The sequence below is a fragment of the Bombus pyrosoma genome, linkage group LG16 (genome assembly GCF_014825855.1).
Source record: "Bombus pyrosoma isolate SC7728 linkage group LG16, ASM1482585v1, whole genome shotgun sequence".
NCBI classification, from domain to species: domain Eukaryota; kingdom Metazoa; phylum Arthropoda; class Insecta; order Hymenoptera; family Apidae; genus Bombus; species Bombus pyrosoma.
Genome location: NC_057785.1, coordinates 2,210,145 through 2,230,051, shown reverse-complemented (window position 1 = coordinate 2,230,051; position 19,907 = coordinate 2,210,145). Strand labels below are relative to the sequence as shown.

Genomic DNA, 19,907 nt, shown 5'->3' with positions numbered 1-19,907 from the left:
CGATTTCTTACGGCCAGGAAACTCGGTTATCGTTAGGACAGAAAAGTGCAACACCAAGTGATTCATCGTTGTTCGTACGATTGCAAATTGCGTCGTTTCCTTCGCAGCTGTTATATGCAACGATATTTTAGCAATGGCGAATTCCGTAACAGATCGCAATAGTATATCAGTGTATCCCCATGTCTTTTCATCATCCTGTTTGTCTTTTAATCTTTTTAAATATATGAATTTTTGTCCAGGACAATCGGCGAACGACTTTGAACACCTTCAAGTGTTTACTGTATATTATTACAACTAGACTGCGGATTTTATGCATTTATAGGAAATTCGAAAGTGCAAAATCAAACAGAATGCACATAATATGAAAAAATATATAAAAATTTACATTTTTCATTATATTCTCAAAAATATGAATTTGCATAAAAATCCACAGTCTAGTTATAACGATAGAAAGTGATAATAGTTTGTGCGAATAGCGTACGAACGATCTTAAAAGCTTAAAATTATCAGTTTACTTTAAAGATTCACATAGAATAATACAAATAATAACACAGTATCATGGATATTGTACTATAATATACTACGTACATATTACACACATGATACTACAATATATTGGTAAATTAGTCGAATATTAATATTATCTCATTATCATTATATTGCATAAATTACGTTTGCTTCTTGTGAAATTTCAGTTTTTATGCAATAGTTTATATATATTATTTATATTTATATATATTATTATTATATCCACTTCATAAATTTGTTGAAAATAATAACTTTGTTTAGTGCATATAGCGTACCTATATAGAGATATTTTCAATGAGCATGATCCATTGTGATCATTTTATATTCCCAAGAAGCATCAATGCACGATTTGCAGCCAATTTTACAATGGCGTTGATAAGAATAAATACAATGCAAAAAATATTTATTTATTGTTTAAGACTGATTTTTTAGAAAACGCTAAAAGTGGACATACAATATTTGTGCAGTAAGCCATCGACATTAATTAATTAATTAGTTTCAAGTATATTAAACTTACGATTAGTATTATCTAATGGTAGATACTTTCATACGACTATCAAAGTTTGATACCATGAAAGTGAAATGTAGAATCTGATGAAAGAAAAAAGAGGAACAGTTCATTAGAAAGTGACGATATGTACAGATACTTTTTGTAGCCATTGTATGTGAATTTTGTCAACGATAGTCGATGAACGACTCTGATATTAAACAATAGAAGACATGATAATTAAACGTATTAAACGCTTTCCATCGATTCGCGGTCTAATCTAAATTGATTTTATCTCGGAATTCCGAACCGATTCCACAGCGGGGGATATCATTGTTAAGCGCGATCAGAAATTATCATTTCGATCATTTTTCCCTTTCTCTTGTCGATATTGCCATCGTAATTAAATACTTAAGATATTAAATACCGCTTGGTTCCTTTCTCCCATTTCCTTTTCACCGTTGCTAAGTATCTCAGCTTTCACGATATCGAAACAATCGTGAACCGGTTCGATAGATCTTTATACAGATTCGTCGAAAACGATATCTATCAGATAAGCATTAGTTTTATCGAACGATTGGAAGGGAACGTTTTTCTGGATCAATATCTTTAAATATTCCATGGCCACGTCATGAACGCTGAATAATTAATACTTTTTGAGAGATGTTTGGATTAGGGTACGTAGCCAACGACACGTATCGCTCTCCTAAAGTTATCGTAGAATTTTTCAAGGAATCTTTTCTCAGAACTCGTCTGCACTGAAGCAACATGCGGTGACTTTTTCAAGAAACTTGGAACAGTGACAAGAGATTGCTCGATGGTGCTTCAGCGAAGACGAGCCCTTACGCTATACGTTTTGCTCAACCGAATATCTTTGAAAACTTACTATCGACGGAGACTTACTATCTCAAGACTAACAAAAGAATCGCCGATTATATGTTGCAGCCTATGGTTCAGAATCCTCAAATAGCGGAATCGAAGAGCGTGGTATCCCGTCAAGCAGGGCGAGGATAGCCATCCCATCCTAACTCTCTCGAGTTTCCAGTTGGCGTGATTGAAAGGCCTCCAAGACGTCGACTCCGTCGGTGATCAAGTTATCGGGGGGTGGAACAGGTGGAGGTGGGGAGCAATTGTCCCCAGGGCCTGGCCCACCTCCCCCACCGTCCCCAACCGAGCATACCGATGCTCACGAGAACGATGGTGCCACCGCCACGTCAAAACGCATTGACAGCTTTCCACAGAGCGCTGAAACCACCATGAGCTTCGTCTTAAAGTTGGGCACCGTAGAAACATCCCTCGAGAAGAAGAATTCTAGCAGTAGTCAGCCGTCCTCGTCGGTGAATCAAGAAACATCGAATACGACGGGAACCGACGATGCCGGCGGCAAACCACAGATCCTTCAATGTTTGGAGAGTGCCGCAGAAATTCCAACTGGTCATGTTATTTCCTTTTCCACCGTGAAATCAGTTAGCGTTACCTATCCAGTAGCAAAGGCCGTTAGGGAGGTGCAGAGAATCACTGGACCTCAAACGAATACCACCCAGGTGCTGTCGACTCGCGTCATCTCTCAGAAATTACCGTCGTCTAGCCATCAAACACAGCCCGCGCCTTTAACGCTGAACGCATCCTCCAATGTAACCCATGTTCCGGTAAACGCTCAATCTTTATCATCTCCAGGTAGCGGAGTAGCACATGTGTATCCTTTGCAGCATGCCACAGTATCAACGCAGAGCAAACAGCAAACTAGAAATCAGGTGGTCGTCACCTGTGAGGGCAAGCAACAACAGCAACAGACGACCACGATATCTAGTTTGCAGGCTAGCATGCCTTTAAAAGTCCAACCGGTCCCTTCGCAGCTTGTCGTAAGCAACAACGCGGTTAGAGCCATCACTACCGCGACTTCATTACCCAACATTCAAAGGATACACGTGAAAACGCAAAATCTCGTCGGACAGGGTCAGACGGTTAACTTGCAGAAAGTGAAGACTGTGACGAATGTCAGTCAAGGGGTAACCGTGCAGAGGAACTCCGTACCTAGGATACAGACCGCACAGAAGAGCCAAATGTCGTCGACTGGTACCGCTCAAACCACCCAGTTTGCTGTTAATCAAGTCACGAACAATACCAACGTACAGAGAGCCCAACAACAAGGGAATTCGACGCTTCAAAAAGCGCAAGCAAACGCCGCGAACACGCAGAAAGTAGCGCAGGTCTACAATAACCAAAAGGTATCGTCGCAGATGTTAAGTAGCCATCCGAATCATAAAGCACAACTACAACAGATACCGGGTAATCAACAGCAGGGATTACAGAAATTACAGGTTCAGTCGCAGAAGACCGTGACTGTGCCTAGGCAGCAATCGAACGCTGCGACGGTGAATAACGCCCAAAAATGTGGCAACTCCGTAGGTGGTATGCAGAAGGTACAAGTAATGGGGCAAGTACAATGTCAGCAACAGTTACCGCAGGTTCAGAAACATGTGCAACAAGTTCAGCCGTCGACGCAGCATCAGAGATCACAAACTGCGACGGCTTTGCAAAAGTCTCAGACTGCGACCACGGTTAATTCCAGCAGAGTACAATCTTTCGCGAGCGCTTGCAAGAGTAACAGCGTTCCGAATATCAATAAAACGCTCCAGAACGCCAACTTATTAACCGTAAACAAACAACCAGTGATCTCACAGCCACAACAATCGCAGCAAGTACATATCCAGAACTCGTCCCAATTGCAACAACAGTTGCTACAGCAAACTTCGCAAGCACAGCAACAATCGCAGCAACAAGCGGCGCAGAAACAACAGCCTCAGCAGCAACAACAAGCGAATACGAATCCACAAACACAGAAAAGTCACAGTATTACGAATGTTCACCAAAAGGTTGCGACGATCGCCGCGACCATCCCTAATAACCAGCGAACTCAGGTAGTTAACTCTAAGATACAACAACAACAAATGGTCATGAGAGTAGGTGTGACGAAGAATCAAGCGCAAAATTTACAGCAGAGCAACTTGAAAAGTAGTGTACCTCAGAAAATTGCAAATACCGTAAAAACTTCGAACTCGCAGAACGTCGTGCAACAGTCGTTGCATAGAAATGCGAATGCGCAGCCAGTGAAAATAATTCAGCAACAACAGAATGTTATAGGGCCGCAGAATGCTCAAAAACAGCCTGGATGCATCAAAACGATACCTCCTCAAAAACCAGCTCAAAGGAATCACACGCAAAAAGTAGCCGGTATTAAGACCTCTCTAAATACGAACGTAGCTGCGGTGAAAGGTCAAGGTTCGGCAACTGCGATCGCACAAAAGGCAAGCATCAAAACCTTGCTCCCTCAACAAACTGTTGCCACGAATATGTTGATGCATAAAAATCAGCCGATTAAAATACAGCAACAGGCTATACAACAAAAACAACTTATTACAACGTCACAGTTTTCCCAGCAAGTTAGACAACAATCTGGACAAGTAAAGACGTTACTACCAGTAACTAGCATGGAACCTCGCAAAGATGTTGAGAACAAGTTAGTGTCTATTTCTGTCACTTATATATTCGTTGATCTTTTATTTCATCCGGTGCGCACATTCTATATCAATTGAATAATTAAATTTATTATTTTCCTAGAATTGAACCCGAGCTGCGTGAATCTAAAGAAGACGAACGTCAACAACGTCCTATAACTCCAATTATAAGAATACCTCCGCCTTACGAGGTAACACATATATCGTAGTAAACATAACGCGTAATTTAATAACGAATCTTTAGTGCCATTTTTGCAGTGTACACTGTTGCATTTTGTAGTCTGTATAGTTGTTCCTAGAACACGTAATTCTTGATTATAGTGTCTTCAGTACGTCCTACAGGATCACAATTATGGGGCACCACCACCACGAACACCGTCACCTCCGTCACCCCCATCTCATGCAAAACAGCCTATCAACGGTGCCGGAAGTTCGTCTACAACTTCTCAGCATCCTTACATTTATGGAAAAGGTACAAAGTCCTACTAGGTACTCGATTAGACTCGCAATAACAATGAAAATAACGTGTATTTTTCATGCGACATTGTGTTCTTCATCATAGTTGTTAGTGGCGCTAATATGGACGACGATGCAGGCAGTGCTATCAGTAGCGAAATAGGCAGGGACGCAGAACTGGAAGGCGAAGAAACCGAAACTGCTCCCGAGGGTGAAGGGGATGATGAAGACAGTGTTACTAGATGTATATGGTAATTATTTTTATTAAAAAAAAATATATTAATTTATATTCATATATTGTATATTATATTATATATTCATATTAAAAAATTTTTCCATTTCTAGCGACTTTGAACATGATGATGGATACATGATCTGTTGTGATCGTTGTTTGTAAGTTTAAATTGTGATGACGTCTAAGATATTTAATGGAATTCACCTCAGTGCGCTGCCATAACAAGTGTAAATTTTTCATTTCAGAGTTTGGCAACACGTTGATTGCATGGGTATAGATCGTTCTAACATTCCTGACGAATACCTCTGTGAGATTTGTCGACCGCGACGAGTAGATAGGCAAAGAGCTCGTGCTTTGCAAATGCGTAAACGCGAGGAATTACTAAATTCAGATACATCATCCGATACATCGTCCACCAGTTCGGCAGATACTGACGTTGGGGTCAGTACGATCCCCAAGAAACGAACTTTGCAACAGCAAATTCCTCGACGAAAATCCGAACCACCGCAAGTAAGACGACTGAACAACAATAACAACAACAATAATAATAACGTCGCGAAAAGGCAGAGGAGAGATTCTCATCCGAGACAATCCAGTGCTGTTCGTAAAAAGGAAGCTACAAAACGAGGCCCGGGTAAACGCAAAGCTAAACGGAGAATGAGTTTGGAAGATAAAGAAGAGGAAATTCAAGATACGTGGAGCTCCAACGTCGCGCCACTAAGACAGTGGATCGAACGTTACGAGGAAGCAGTGACAAATCATTATAGTCCAGAATTACGAGCCAGGATATCATCTATCAAAGTAAATGGTACACACAGCGATTTGAGACAGAGTAACATGAATGTCATTGCCACCGGAAAGTGTAGGCTCAACGTACATAGTAACAACGTTAGGGTAAGTATTTTTCCAGACGAGAACAGTTATTTTTTAATGAAAATAAATATCTTAAAAAATTTTTTACTCTTCTTATATAGTTTCTGGTAGCAACGATGTATCTCCCACCAAACACACCCGTCGTTGAATTACGAGGAAAGTATATGTTAAGTACGCAACATCGACCGTCCTATCCTCAAGGAAGGCATCATACCCAGAGGCCCGGACCCTTTGTATTCTTTTATCGATTACCACGAGACGGAACAGAAGTCTGTGTAGACACAAGAACGTATGGAAACGATGCTAGATTTGTGCGACGTAGTTGTAAACCTAACGCGGAAGTGAAACATTGTATAGAAAAAGGAACGTTACATTTGTATATTGTGACTACAAGCGCGATTGAGAAAAATGCCGAAATTACGATCAGACACGAACAGCATGATCTCTTGTTATCGCCTAATCCAAATGGCCCCATGATGCCCATTGTCTGTGCGTGTAATAACCCAAGGGAATGTCAAATAGTGTCTCTAAATCAGTTGAATAGAAGAGGAAGCAACGGAGCATTGGCTGAGAATGCAGATGGCCGAGAGCGGAGACGAAGGGGTAGACGAAACACAATTTGCGAGGACAGCGATTCCTCAACCGTGATATCCAATAATACTGTCATCACGCAACCTGCACCACCGCCGACGACAGTGTCATCATCGGTATCCGCGCCACCAAGAAGGACAATTACAACCACCGTTGCAAATACGGTGCGCCAAATACCTAAAGAAGAACCGTTGACGTTAGTGCAACAGCCGCAAACTTCTCCGAATTTAAGTCAACCAATAGTGCCAGAGACTAAGAAAGACAAGAAGAAGATGACGAGAGAAGAGAGAAAGATGGAAGCTATTATGAAAGCTTTCGAGAGGCTCGAGAAAGCGGAACAAAGGAAACAAGAAGTTCAAGCACGAAATGCACAGCGGAAGGAGTCTGGTGGTACGCATAGCGATAACGAAGATAGTCATAGCGTCACGATACAAACAAAGCAAAAACAACAAAATTCCGATAGACCTTTAAGGCGGAAGAGAAGAAAGGGTAGAGCAAGAACTACTAGTACTTCTCAATCGCAAAGTAGCAGTCGAAGAACCAGATTGAACTCCGCGGATTCGGACGAATCGTCCGGAGAAGAAAGCAATTCGATGCAATCGCCACCTTTGTTGAGTCAAAATCATTCGCAAAGTCGAGATGTTCCTTATCACCTGCATACTTCTGCCAAAAATACGAACGAGAGCGTGACTACAGCTGCTCATCAAGGAATACCAACGGCTGCTGGTTTACTGTTGGCTTTAGCAAATTCTAACGCACCCGGACCGAGTTCACCTCCTTTGCAACAACCAACGCCAGTTAAAAGTCCAACCTGTGACAGCGGTGCAAGCAGCAGCTCCCAAAGTTCAACTCCATCCACTCCTTTATCCTCGGCTTGCTTGTTAGTCGCAGCAGCAGTTGGTCCTCTAGCTCCTGGCTTCAAATTTCCGAAAACCAAGAAAGTTCTAATGAATGAATGGTTAAAAGAGTCGCCCGATCCACCGCAAAGCAATATATCTCAGATATCACCATTGCCAGCATTACCACCGGCTTCTGCGACGAATTCGATAAATCCTCTTTGCAGGTCTTCGGATTTTTCTTTACCGACAGACTCATCCGCAGAATTCTTAACACAGAGTTATGCAGCCAAAAGTTTAGCCACTCTTGTGCAGGCAGCGAATTCGGTATCTGGAATATGCGATTCACCGCCACAACGCAAACAACAGGCAATCAGTGGAAATACGGTTTGCCCTGTTTCTACGGGATCTGCCAAGAAAAGATGGTTACGTCAAGCCATTTCTGAAGAATGTGATTCACCAAACAGTCGACCGGAGAGTCCGCCGGCCAGTGAAATGGTAGCTCCACCGAAGAAAAGAAGAATAGCTAGAGAAAGTTTATCGTCAGACAATTACACTCCACCCACTACACCTACTATGTTAGTCCCTGAGTCCACTCCGAACAATAGATCTTTGTGTCCTGTTGAAGTGAGTTGCTGTTTGATTGTATGTTGAAATGTTTTTTGTAAATTAATAGGAAGTTGATTTTTTAATTAAACCATTTTTTTTTTCAGGACGATTTCATCGAGCACCTACAATCCTCGTTGGTTGATCAGAATGAAGAAGGTCACACGACAACAGAATCTGTAAAGCAGGAGGTTGCCTCACACGAACACGCGAATTCAAACGAGGCCGTACGACAAAAACTTTCGATAGATATTCCACAGGATTTTCATCTTAAAACTGTAAAATCCGAGAAACATTTAGTGATAGACACTTCGATAATGAAAGAAGAGAACATCGGGATGAAGAAAGAAGAGAAAGATGAAATGGATTGTGACACTTACATGCACTTGGAGTCAAAATCTTTTATCAAGAATGAATTGCAATCTGTTAAAAACGAATTGGTTGGACATCAGAAAAATAAGAGCAAAAAGGAATATATTATAAAGAAAGAAGAGAATTTGGATATGGAAAAGGGTACCGTCGAGATAGTCGATCAAAACGAAGGAGATACAGAAATGGAAGATTTCAGCTCTCCGATCGCTGTTATGGAATCGGATGCAATTCTGAAGGAACGCGTGGCTGAGATGAAACTGGAATTCGGAGGTAATATAAGTGAGATGGTTAAAGTTGAAGATGATAAGTGTGATGATGATAAAAGATTCGAAGACGTGAAGTGCGAAATGAAATCTGACGACAACATGTCGATCGACGAATTTGACGTCGAAGCTCAAATGAAGAAAATTACTGGCGACGATGGAAATGATTATAAGGAAAAAGTAGACACTAGCTCGGAGAAGGATAAAAGCATGGATGGTATTGAGGGTTTAATGGAGAGCTCCAAAGAAGATTCTGAATCTGACGATAAAGAAATAGATGATGTGAAATACGAGTCGCCATCGTTCAAATCATTCAATTTAAACCACGAGGAAAAGTTATTCAAAGAATTCGGAAGTAAACCCGAACCAGAATGTATCATTGAGAATAGCATTAAAGAAATCGAACAGAGCCAGGAATCTCAGAAAATTGAACAGCCGTCCGCGTTCGTTACTTCATCCGAAGAATCCATTTTTGAGTCTGTATCTTCCAATATGGACACAGAATCTATCACAGAACCACCAAAGAGTTTTCATTCCATTCCACCATTAAGTGAACGAATTCGTAAAAAGACAGAAGCAACAAATGCTCCAAAAAGCCAATTGAATTTTGAAGCAGCTATTATCGAATCTACCATTGATATGGAGACGGAAGATGAATCCAAAAATGGTGAACAAAAGTCTATGCTCTCGACGGCGTTAAGAGAATTGCTGGAAGCTAAGTTGGATGATCTAACAAACGAGAGCGCTAAAGAAGAAGTGATCGAAGAAAATAATACACCATACATCGAGCCAAAGTCTGAAACTTCTGAGCAGATTATAGAGATACAAGAGTCTACGACAAAACCAACCCCTCAAAATGTTCACAATGAAGAAACTCCAGTAAAAGAGGATGAAGCTCCGCCTAAGGAAATTAAACGATTAAAGGACCCGAGAACTGTCGTTCCAAATAGTATGCCAGCTCCTGCATTTAAACCCGAAACAATCCCTCCTGTTAAACGAAAGGTTAGAATAACTATAGAATAAAATTTCTACTTCGAAGTTATTCTACCATGTGTTTCTTGTTTATTCAAAAGTAATTTGCTGTTCTAGTTGTCCATATCCGAATACCGTAAACGCAAACAGCAATCGTCTGGCACGCCTCCAGAACCTGAACCGTCAAGTGATGCTTCTGCAACAGATAAGGGAGGAGCTAGAGGTAGATCAGACAGTGCGAGCAGTGGAACTTCGTCGCTCAGTTCCGATGAGGAAGGTTCTAAAATCTCATTATCTCTTGATGTACCGACCTTAACCACATTACCGCTTTTCACGAACACGGAAGGCGAGGAAAAGAAAGGTTAATATAGAGGATACTAAGAGGTTTAAGGTTGAGATAATAACAATAGGTTTAAGCGTCAAAAGTTATAAAATATTTTGTTAAAACATTTTATACTCTTATAGGTGGTGAGGAAGGGACAATTGGTTGGTCTGCCGCGCCAACTTTAGTTGAACGTCAAAGAGAAAATCTTACAGAAAGATTGAAACGAGAATTTGGATTGTTCCTCAGCGACGACGAAGAGGAAAGAGCTCGCAAACATGGTAAATATTACTATTCTCTTTTGCCATTTCATTACTTTTTACATGACTGTAAATCGTTACAGGTTTAACGGCAGAGGCAATACTGAAAGCGCGTAAAACATCTCCGCCTCATCCTACTGTATCAAATACTCCACCAGGTTATCCGGTACCTCAATTGCCTCCTCAACCCTATATACCTCCTCCAGGATCTGCATCCATTCATTATTCTCAGTTCCAAGCTAAACCTTGTCCCGTTCAGTACCCAAACTTCACAGTTCCACAGAATTCTTCGCAACAAGTCTATTCGAACGCTACACCTCAGACATCTGCGAATAAACAGCCACAACAATTTTTAGTACCCCAAGCGTCTCAAGCACCACCAGGCTCAAATCCGTATCCTCCCCAGTTTATTCCGCCGTCTACCACAGCAGTATCGATCTCCAAGTACACGCCTGTTACACCGCCACCTGGAAATCAAATGTATCCTCCATCTGGCCAATCACAGAAACAGTTTTATAATCACCCGGCACCAAGGTCTTAACCCACATAAAAGGTAGCGCTGTCGAAAAGTTTTTAGCTGGAAAAATTTTTATTAGACTTCGTCGAATCGCGAGTTAATTTGTCGATTGGTTTCGAACAAAAGCGAAACTCGCAGCTGGTCGCTTAATTCCATTAGATTAAAGTGTTAAGTTATCCTCCCTGGCCTGAGAGAAGGGAAGGGGGTGAAACAAGATATCTTGAGTGGAACAGAATATAAATTCACGATCTCTTCTATTTAACGTCATTCGTGTTCTAGCAAAAGGGTATTTAGGTTATATGATAAGATGATGATTCGCGCACGCAACTGACAGTAAATCAGAAGAGATTCGTGATACCAGGTGCTACACTGTTCTCTCTTGTATCAAAAACGTTAATGCGCGTACATCGTTGATTGTGAAAGGAGAAACAAGGAATATTAATACTACTGATGGTTTCGGAGACGCACTCGATGGAATTCGCGTGGCCTAAAGTGATAATTAAGTATTTTAAACAGAAAAAAAAGAAATCGAAAGGAATAAAAGAAAATAAAACGTAGTGCTCTCACGCATTATACGACCGTGTTTAAGGAAACTACTGGCATCTAAGCATTATGGCCAAAAGTGTATTGTACGCCGCGTACACTTTTTATATCGGAGAATTGGTGCCCTAAAAAACGTTTATATATAGCACTAGTCCAATTATGGCGAAATTATAACAAAGATGAAATTAATCCGAACGATAATCGTGATATTCGGAGCCCACATGTGACAATTATATATATTATATATGTATACACACATACACAAAAACAGATACACAAAATGTGCATACCAATATTATACAATTTTTCTGTAAATATCATTTGCATATATGCATAATATAACGGTATCGAAATGTACATTTAAGTTAAAGATCGAGGGAGAGATACAGAAAAAATTCAAACACTGTGCTGTGAGTTGCAATTTTTATTTTTATTTTCATGTTTTATTTTTTCCTTTTTTCTTTTTTTTTCTTAATAGAAAGAACAAAAAAGGAAAGAGTATCGGCTTGATCGGAATTTTAGGAAAAGTAAATAATAAATTCAAGTGATGATATCACTGTATAGTGCCAGGTTTATTATAGGACAATTGGAGTTTTCGCTTTTTGATTCCATTGTGACGATTCTATGGGAAGGAAACAGGCCTGTTTAGGGTAAAATTGTACAGGTCCTAGACTGAATGTTCCCACGTATCGATTTCGTCACTCTGACACATCTTTTCTTTTAAGAATTGTTCTTTTGCGCTCAAATTTTCTAATTTCTCTTCGTTGTTTTTCTATAACACGATCGACAGTACAACATGTTTTTAGTTGATACTGAGAGGCGTCTCCGCGACAAATATCTTTTATTTGACGATCTGTGGAAGTCCTGAAACTAAACATTCATTCTGAAGTACAAAGCTCTTTAAGAGGCGATTTAGAGAAAGAATGTATAAAAGAGAGAAAGAGTGGGAGAGAAAGAGAGAGGGAGAGAGAGAGAGAGAGAGAGGAAGAGAATATAAGTTGCAGTAAGAAAGAAGAAATTAGTATGACAGGAGAATCGTAAGCTATTTTTTGTAAACGAAAAAGTGAGAAAACGAATTAACGAATACATAGGTAGAGTGCATCTTTTTCGTTCTCGAAATTTGTAAATTGTTCTAGTTGTTCTATACGCGTATTAAAAAGGATATCTAATTTTTTGTTTTTCTAAAAGTTTATTTATTTGTGTTGTAAATCTATTTTCGTTATTTTCTTTTCTTCCTTTTTAGTCCGGTGATCATTAATTTTGTTGTATTTTTATTTGACGAATGTAAATGGTACATTTGATTAAGGACAATTCTCCCAGTGTACACAGCGGTGTAATTTAAGATTAGCGTGTTGTACAAAGATTTCATATCGGAATTCTCGCGTATTTGTCGTGTGTACATATATATATATTAAATGCGTTAATTAATTACGATTTCTTATTGGGAGTTCCTTGTTGTAATATGAGTTATAACTGTCCGGCTTTTGTATATTTCGCAGATTTTAGACTCATGGTTAACATTCTACCCAAAAGAAATACACACAACGAATTACTTTTCTCGGTCGAAGGGAAAATTTCTAGCTGAAAAGAGTTTAAACTTTGCTGAATCTGAAGGCCATAAATATTTCTTACTTTCCGCTGATCTTTTCCCATGTGCAACAACAATTATAAACATCATAGTATATAGGAAGCAATTATCGAATCAAACATTAAACACAGTACTAGAGGAAGAAAAGCATTTTGATCGATATACTTGATGTCTAAAGAACTGAAAACTTTTCGAGGTACTAAATTTTACTTATTCGCACAGACAAAGAAAAATAAAGTATTTTCTAATAACGATGAAGTGAGAAATTATGTACAATTTAAGATTTCGATAACAACGTTTCGGATAAATGAAAAATATATTTAATACGTATACATATAGTTTCTCGAAGAGTTTTCACGAGCCAACAGATCAATCTGTTCATCACTTTTTTACGTATTCATTCAGTTTCAAACGAATAGTCAAAAAGTGATCACAATTGGTAAATTTATGTAGTTACAAAAAATGCGAGGTTTTAGCAAACGACAAAGCCACGTTTTACTGTTGTAACATGCTTAAAACACAAATTTTTAAACACGACATTAAAGTTTAGAGAGATCTGTAACTAGGGAATAAGATATTAAAAAAAAAAAAAAAAACGGAATACAGAAGAATGAATTTTACTGAAATCCCACTGCATTCTATGGATTTCGCTAGTAATAGAAAAAATATAAAACTACAGTGTATCGAGTTCTTCAACTACTTACTGTTTAACTTGTGTTTATTTGACTGCAGATTTTATTAAAAAAAAGAAAACGAAAGAGAAGGAGCATAAACAAAATAATGACATGGAAAAATACTTGCAATTGGAGAAAAAACGCTATGGGGAGAGCTAAACGAGCGATATTTTTGGCATTTGGTATTCCTTTATACTTTAGCCGATATTTTGTAATAAACATGTATACTAGTGTAAGTTACTTGTGTTAACCAGGTGCGAATGTGAGATAGGGGTGTGTATAGCTTTATGTTCATCACCTGGTTGGCAGTACTGTGAAACTTGTACATACTTTTGTAAGATAAATTTAAGTATGAATGTCTCCTTTGAGATCTTTCGAAAGAAAAAAGGAAACATCTATTAAGAGGCGAGTGGAAAAATCCACAGAAAAAAAAAACAGAGAACGGAAATTGAAAGGAAAAGTAAGAAAAAAACAGAAGAATGGTAATGAAATTGCTTTTTGCGATTACACATACGTTCAGCTTTATAATGTATTCTATTCGTTGTATAATTCTCTCTCTGATTGCTCTAACCTATCTGTATAATGGACATTCTGATAAAGTGACAAAGGCGTTCTGTTGCTACATATAAAGATATAAGTAAGCCGTGTTATAGAGATGAGAAGACGAAAAACTTAGCAAAAAACTCGTTAGTACAATAGTTTCAATGTTGTAAATAAAACAGATCAGTAGTAGTTATTATTATTATTATTATTATTATATTATTATTATTATATGTACATATATATATATACATACACATATATATATACATATACATATATATATAAAAGAGAAAGTTCGTCTCTATAATTATACCTGAACACATAATTTTTTTATTTGCAATTCATTGTTACATGTATGTGCCTAGTTATTAGCCACGTTGCAGTATATTCTACATTGTATAATAATTTAATTCGTACTATCGATTATTGGATGTAACAAGCTCTCCGATATCAACCTCTATATGAATATAATATTATGGCGTAACGTGTAAAGAGCTCATATTTAGGCATACATGAAATTTAATAAATCGGAATACATTTTACGAATTAACAAGTCTTAACGATCTCTTTCCATGTGTATCAACCTTGATCTCTCGTATCCTCTCTCGTATCCACGTGTATTCAAAGTTTGTTTTTCGATCATCGTCTTTATATATGTGGTCCGTTATCTGATAATGAGATCAACCGTCGTATACGTACAGTGGCTCACGAAAATACTGGGATATATAGAACTAGAATTATTATTATAGAAAATTTTGATGAGTATATTATGTCCGTTACACGGAACTTTTGGAAATTTCATTAGCATTATCATGAGACACGACTATCGTATTTATAACAATAAAATTTAAAACCAATCCGAAAATGTACTTAGAAGTTACAAGACATCTATTGCAAACATAAATTTAATAAAATATTATTATACAGTATGAATAGCAGTCTTAAATATACAAATAGCGTTAAAGATCGTCTCATTACATATTCTGGCTTATTAATATAGCGAATTGTATGCTTGATTTATATAGTGTAATATATGCTTCCAATAAATAGTTCGATCCGTTTCAAATTTAACCAATATAATTACGATAATAACGTCTCTCGTTATAATAATAATGAAATTTCAAAATGTTTTGCAAAATATATAGGTAAAAAGTTTCTAGAAGTATTCGAATACTTTGGTGAGCTACTGTACATGTACATTACATAAGTATTTGGACACTTTCAGATTATTACAAACATATAAGAAATACACCAAATAAAGCTCTGTAATCTAATTTTCGTCTCTGATTTTATTTCAGATAACTATATACGATTTAGTAGATACTGATAAAAAAATAGTTTATATTAATTGACATAAATAAGAAAGCAATAATTAAATGTGGATGAAATTGCTTTTACGAAAACACCTAAGGTAATTGACTTTAAGTGTATCTATTCAATGTTGACATGTTAAAATAATTGGAATACAAATGTGTTTCCAACCACATTTTAAAATTCTATAGATTTTAAAAAGTGTCAGCTATTTATTAGAGATAAATATGAAACGTGATTGATACAAGTATATTCCTTGATTCAATTTTAATTTAGCAGAACACTTGATCCCATTTACGTCACGAACTAAAGAATTAATAGTAGAGAAACCTTCTTCTACCGTAATATTCCAAATATAGCAAAAATATCAATGTCCTGATTCAATTGTACTGAGTGTCCAAATTTCTTATATACCATATCGTACATCAACTGTTATCAGATGGTTTATCGCAAAAATTTTCCGCACAGAAAGGACGTATTCATTGATCAAACAAAATATTTTCGTTTTCTAATCTTATCTATTTTTTCAAAGAAACGCTTGCGAAACCGCCATTCCTGTCCACACATTTCGATTGATCGAGTTTTGTTTACGTCACTAGCGATAATCACCGGCAATTGGCCGAGACAAGCGGCAGGCGTCTGCTATGAGTGCTAGGTATGACAGTCGACTAAGCGGCATCCGACGCGACGATCAGCAGACGGTACAATGTCTTCGTCCTCGCAAGCTCAGCTGAACACAACAGCTGTAGAAAATTTTCGCGAATATTTGCGGATACCTTCTGTCCAACCAAACATCAATTACGGTAAGCAATTTTACATATTCGATCTCTAATTTTATTTTCCTGATTTATTTGCCACGATAAACAACGCGAATACTCTTTCAGTCATCACGCGTGTACCTTTAAGCACGTACGGTCATGTAAAAATTATGCACGCATATTGTGTGCCGGAATACGGACTCCGTCATTTCTTTATTAAACAAATTACGCATTTCTGGTGAACTACAGAATTTCTAGGTTTGCATGTTAAATCCTTCACGTTAATTCACGATGCTCGCACGTTTTCACATGGGGACAGAACGGATCTGCCAGTTAGCCCAACCAACCCAACTTCGAAGCGTCGGAGACGCTATCCAGCCATTGCATGCCCCACCCTGTGTGGAATGTTATTTCTATCTCTGTATCTTTTTATCCAACTGACGGTGTGCCTCTAGACCTTTTGTAAAATCATCTCCGAACTTCTGTTTTACTTTCCGGCAAAAATTTGAAATTTAGCTTGGATGAATTTGGCTTGGATATGATCATTACGCAAGTACGATTCGTGACTGACCTAAATTACATGTAATTAGAAATTCTTTCTAATTCTCGTATTGCATTGTTTGTTTTTTATGTCTGTTCAATCTAATTCAGTTTACCGATGATAACGAGTCGTCGGAACGATGATTCCGCTGTAAATATTGGATTTTATAATTTATCAAAGCAGTTACGTCAAGAGTAATTAACTGTTTGTATCTTCGTAAATCTCTTCGTAAGAAATGTCGAACATAGCGAAAGATAAGATAATTTTGTTTATTATAAACAAAATAAGGTAACCGATATGTAAAAGAATTTCAGAAATTCTTGCTCCAGTTTTAAATAATAGGATGATTTGACATCTTTGTGTTAAATATAGATATATGATATTAATTAATTGACACTAATTCAAATCTTTCATTTCGCAGATGATTGTGTTGCATTCCTTCGGAAACAGGCAGAATCTCTCAATTTACCTATTAAAGTGTATCATGTCCAGGCGAATAAACCAATTGTTGTGATAACATGGATAGGAACAGAACCAATAAAACCAGCTATTCTATTAAATAGTCACATGGATGTTGTACCTGTATTTGAAGTACGTATGATAACGTAAATGTGTTAATTTTTAATTTCTCAGAATTCTGTTATTCCATTCGTATGGTCTGCAAAGCGATTGACTTTTGTTTGGTATTTTATAAGTAAACAAGTATTTTCGCTACCAAACCTTTCATTACCACAAAGTGATTTTCAGTCTATCTTATGGTATAAAACATATATAAAACATATTGATATGGTATGAGAAACGTATTGAGAAAGTTGTAAACATCAGTGCATCAAACTTGAGGGAACATATGCTGGTACAGTGAACTAATACCAGATCTGAGAAATTATTATTAAAGATAAAACCTAAATGAATAAATATAATTAACAAATAAAACTTTTCAGGATAAATGGACCTATGCACCTTTTAGTGCTCATATGGATGAAAAAGGAAACATTTATGCTCGTGGTAGCCAGGACATGAAATGTGTTGGAATTCAATATTTGGAAGCAATTCGCCGTTTAAAACTTGCTAAACAACATTTTAAGAGAACTATTCATATCTCTTTTGTACCTGATGAAGAAATAGGAGGAGATCTTGGCATGAAAGATTTTGTACATACCAAGGACTTCAAAGAGTTAAATATTGGTTTCTCTCTGGATGAAGGTGTAGCTTCGCCCGAAGAATATTTTTATATGTTTTATGGTGAAAGAGCAATTTGGCATGTCGAAGTAGAATGTAAGGGTACTCCCGGTCATGGATCCATTTTACATGATAATACAGCTGGTGAAAAAATAAGAGTTATAATTGATCGTTTTATGGACTATAGAGCTCAGGAGAAAGAAAAGTTGAAAGATCCAAAAGTACAGATGGGCGATGTTACAACCATAAACTTAACACAATTGAAGGTATATAGTTTTTGGGGATTTATTGCTTGGCTTATATTTTATCATTCACATTATAATTTTATTTATTCATGCTTTTATCTTATATTTTGAAGAAGCATAATTAATTTGTGTTTTAAATATTACATGTCTGCGCGTTTAGGAAAATATTACACAGTGAGTCAGTTTTTTAAATTTTGATGTTTAAAAACAACGAAGTAGAATATTCCGTGTTGTACTAATAATGGAAAAATATAATTTGTTTCAGGGTGGCGTGCAAACAAACGTAGTACCTACTTCGTTAACGGCAATTTTTGATATTCGAATTGAGCCTTCCGTCGATCACACCGAGTTCGAAGCTATGATCAAAAGATGGTGTGAGGAAGCTGGTGCCGATGTTACGTATTCGTTCGAACAAAAAGATCCCAAGATCGAGAACACAAAGTTAGACGATTCTAATCCCTTCTGGATCGCTTTTAAAAAAGCTTGTGACGATCTTAAAATAAAGTTGCAAATAGGGATCTTTCCAGGCGGAACAGACAGTCGCTATATAAGACAGGTAAATATCACTTCTATTAACTTTTTATTGGTATAAAACTGTAAACGATATTCTGTCAACTTTCAATGGTGTAAAACGATAAACAAATTTTTAAAAGTCTGTTTTCTACCTCAGGTTGGAATACCTTCCATTGGTTTTTCACCCATGAATAAAACGAAAATACTTCTTCACGATCACGATGAATATCTGAACAAAGATATATTCTTAAAGGGTATTGATATATATATGAAAATAATACAAGCAGTAGCAAATATCTAACCAGATGATATTAAGTCTCTAACATCACACGCTTTTTAAGATTGTGTACCTTTATTTCAAATACCAAAGTCAAAAATTAAGATTAATAATAGGAGTTAAGAAGAAGTGCAGAAGTTTACTAACGTTCCTGAATGAACGAAACATAGTGCAATAATTCATAAAGATTTAGAAAGTTATATGTTTCAAATATTTATAATTGTTACAAAAATATGTTTTTATTATTATCAAGTTGTTATTAATTGAAAGATTTATAGAAAGCCATAACTGTCTAGTGGAAGTAAATGTATTAACACGCAATTGGTCTCGATGATTAAGGAATAACTTGGAACAAGACTGAGAGAATGTAGAAAAATGAACAAATGGTTTAGAAACGAAGTGCGTCGTTGAAGAGTAACGAAAAGAAGATCTCATCGAGAGGAACAAAACACAACAGTCAAATCATTCTGAATCAGGTATTGGGAAATGCATTTATCAATCTCTCTAGTGAACTAACTGAAATCAAAATATGTTATTCAGTGTACGAAAACAATCGATACTATTTTTTTAAGTACAAGTTATGTTATAACAGGTCAAATACCATACTAAAAAACAATGAATATGTTTTATTTTTGACTGTATAATTGTACGTAGCAGCATTTGAGACCATAGGATTTAATGTTCCTTATTATCTGCAAAGCGTAGAATTGCTGAAAAAAGTTTTATATACATATATTATGTATACATAATGCACATATATACATAAATGTTTAAATAATTAAATATATTTTATATAAACCATGACAAAAACTATGTCTATGGTAATTATATATTTTTATGCACAATACAACAAATATATTTCTTCTTTTTCTTCTGCGCTTTATATCACATTGACTGCG

The 19,907-nt window shown here is 37.0% G+C and overlaps 2 protein-coding genes across 11 annotated transcripts in view; both read left to right on the top strand.

Moving 5' to 3' along the window:
* The window catches only part of LOC122576419, a 28,389-nt gene extending 13,655 nt beyond the window's left edge, over positions 1-14,734 (top strand). For 4 of the 10 annotated variants that reach the window (XM_043746702.1, XM_043746700.1, XM_043746701.1 and 1 more), the window contains 11 exons: positions 1,961-4,535; positions 4,637-4,724; positions 4,855-5,005; positions 5,096-5,240; positions 5,335-5,382; positions 5,470-6,118; positions 6,199-8,151; positions 8,238-9,767; positions 9,855-10,098; positions 10,203-10,340; positions 10,403-14,734. In XM_043746702.1, coding sequence (XP_043602637.1) covers positions 2,272-4,535; positions 4,637-4,724; positions 4,855-5,005; positions 5,096-5,240; positions 5,335-5,382; positions 5,470-6,118; positions 6,199-8,151; positions 8,238-9,767; positions 9,855-10,098; positions 10,203-10,340; positions 10,403-10,860 — 7,668 coding nt within the window. In that variant the 5' untranslated portion in view covers positions 1,961-2,271 and the 3' untranslated portion in view covers positions 10,861-14,734. Of the gene's footprint in view, positions 1-779; positions 1,693-1,960; positions 4,536-4,636; positions 4,725-4,854; positions 5,006-5,095; positions 5,241-5,334; positions 5,383-5,469; positions 6,119-6,198; positions 8,152-8,237; positions 9,768-9,838; positions 10,129-10,202; positions 10,342-10,402 lie in introns of those variants that run through there. The other 6 variants (XM_043746704.1, XM_043746707.1, XM_043746708.1 and 3 more) reach the window with 6 other exon arrangements.
* A 1,406-nt stretch (positions 14,735-16,140) lies between these two features.
* LOC122576424 (aminoacylase-1-like) lies at positions 16,141-19,818 on the top strand. The gene is made up of 5 exons (XM_043746718.1): positions 16,141-16,298; positions 17,216-17,385; positions 17,736-18,239; positions 18,484-18,774; positions 18,889-19,818. The coding sequence occupies exons 1-5, from the start codon at positions 16,202-16,204 to the stop codon at positions 19,030-19,032; spliced, it is 1,206 nt and encodes a 401-aa protein (XP_043602653.1). The 5' UTR covers positions 16,141-16,201; the 3' UTR covers positions 19,033-19,818.
* The last annotated feature ends 89 nt before the right edge of the window (positions 19,819-19,907 follow it).

What these genes read in the sequence shown, in the direction of transcription:
- LOC122576424 (XM_043746718.1), top strand. Translation starts at nt 16,202, where the DNA reads ATGTCTTCGTCCTCGCAAGCTCAGCTGAACACAACAGCTGTAGAAAAT. An exon ending in CCAACCAAACATCAATTACG is followed by an intron (nt 16,299 to 17,215) that starts GTAAGCAATTTT and finishes TTCATTTCGCAG; the next exon opens with ATGATTGTGTTGCATTCCTT. An exon ending in TAAACTTAACACAATTGAAG is followed by an intron (nt 18,240 to 18,483) that starts GTATATAGTTTT and finishes AATTTGTTTCAG; the next exon opens with GGTGGCGTGCAAACAAACGT.